The sequence below is a fragment of the Eimeria mitis genome, genomic scaffold, assembly GCF_000499745.2.
Source record: "Eimeria mitis Houghton genomic scaffold, Emh_scaff3361, whole genome shotgun sequence".
Lineage (NCBI taxonomy): Eukaryota > Apicomplexa > Conoidasida > Eucoccidiorida > Eimeriidae > Eimeria > Eimeria mitis.
Genome location: NW_013571701.1, coordinates 5,909 through 6,386, shown reverse-complemented (window position 1 = coordinate 6,386; position 478 = coordinate 5,909). Strand labels below are relative to the sequence as shown.

Here is a 478-nt window from a genome sequence, read left to right as displayed (position 1 = left end):
TGTGTGTGTGTGTGTGTGTGTGTGTGTGTGTGTGTGTGTGTGTGTGTGTGTGTGTGTGTGTGTGTATTTGTATTTGTTTGTTTTAATAATATTTATATTTATTTATTTGTTTGTGTTTGGGGTGTCTGCGTATACAGTGCGGCTAACAAAGAAGGAGATAAATTCGTTTGTAGGCAGTTTATCTCCTAACTTCTTTCTTTCTTCTCCCCCAGCAGCAGCAGCAGCAGCAGCAACAGCAGCAACAGCAGCAACAGCAGCAGCAGCAGCAAGAGACAGAGAAAGGGGTTTCTTCTCTCTTATAAGGAGACAGCACCCCCCCTCTATTCTTTCTCTTTCTGTCGTGGCGCCGAAGGAGGGCCTCGCTGTTGCTGCTGTGCTTACGGATGCAGCAGGTAGAGAGACAAACAAAAAAACAATTACTTTCTTTTTTTTTTTTTTTTTTTTTTTTTTTTTTTTTTTTTTTTTTTTTTTTTTTTTT

At 39.7% G+C, this 478-nt stretch overlaps 1 protein-coding gene across 1 annotated transcript in view; it reads left to right on the top strand.

Annotated features, from left to right (window-relative positions):
- Positions 1-383: 383 nt before the first annotated feature.
- The window catches only part of EMH_0065210 (uncharacterized protein), a gene marked incomplete at both ends in the record, with an annotated part of 5,416 nt that continues 5,321 nt past the window's right edge, over positions 384-478 (top strand). The window contains one exon of the mRNA XM_013498355.1: positions 384-392. Within this exon, the coding sequence (XP_013353809.1) occupies positions 384-392 (9 nt within the window). The remainder of the gene's footprint in view (positions 393-478) is intronic.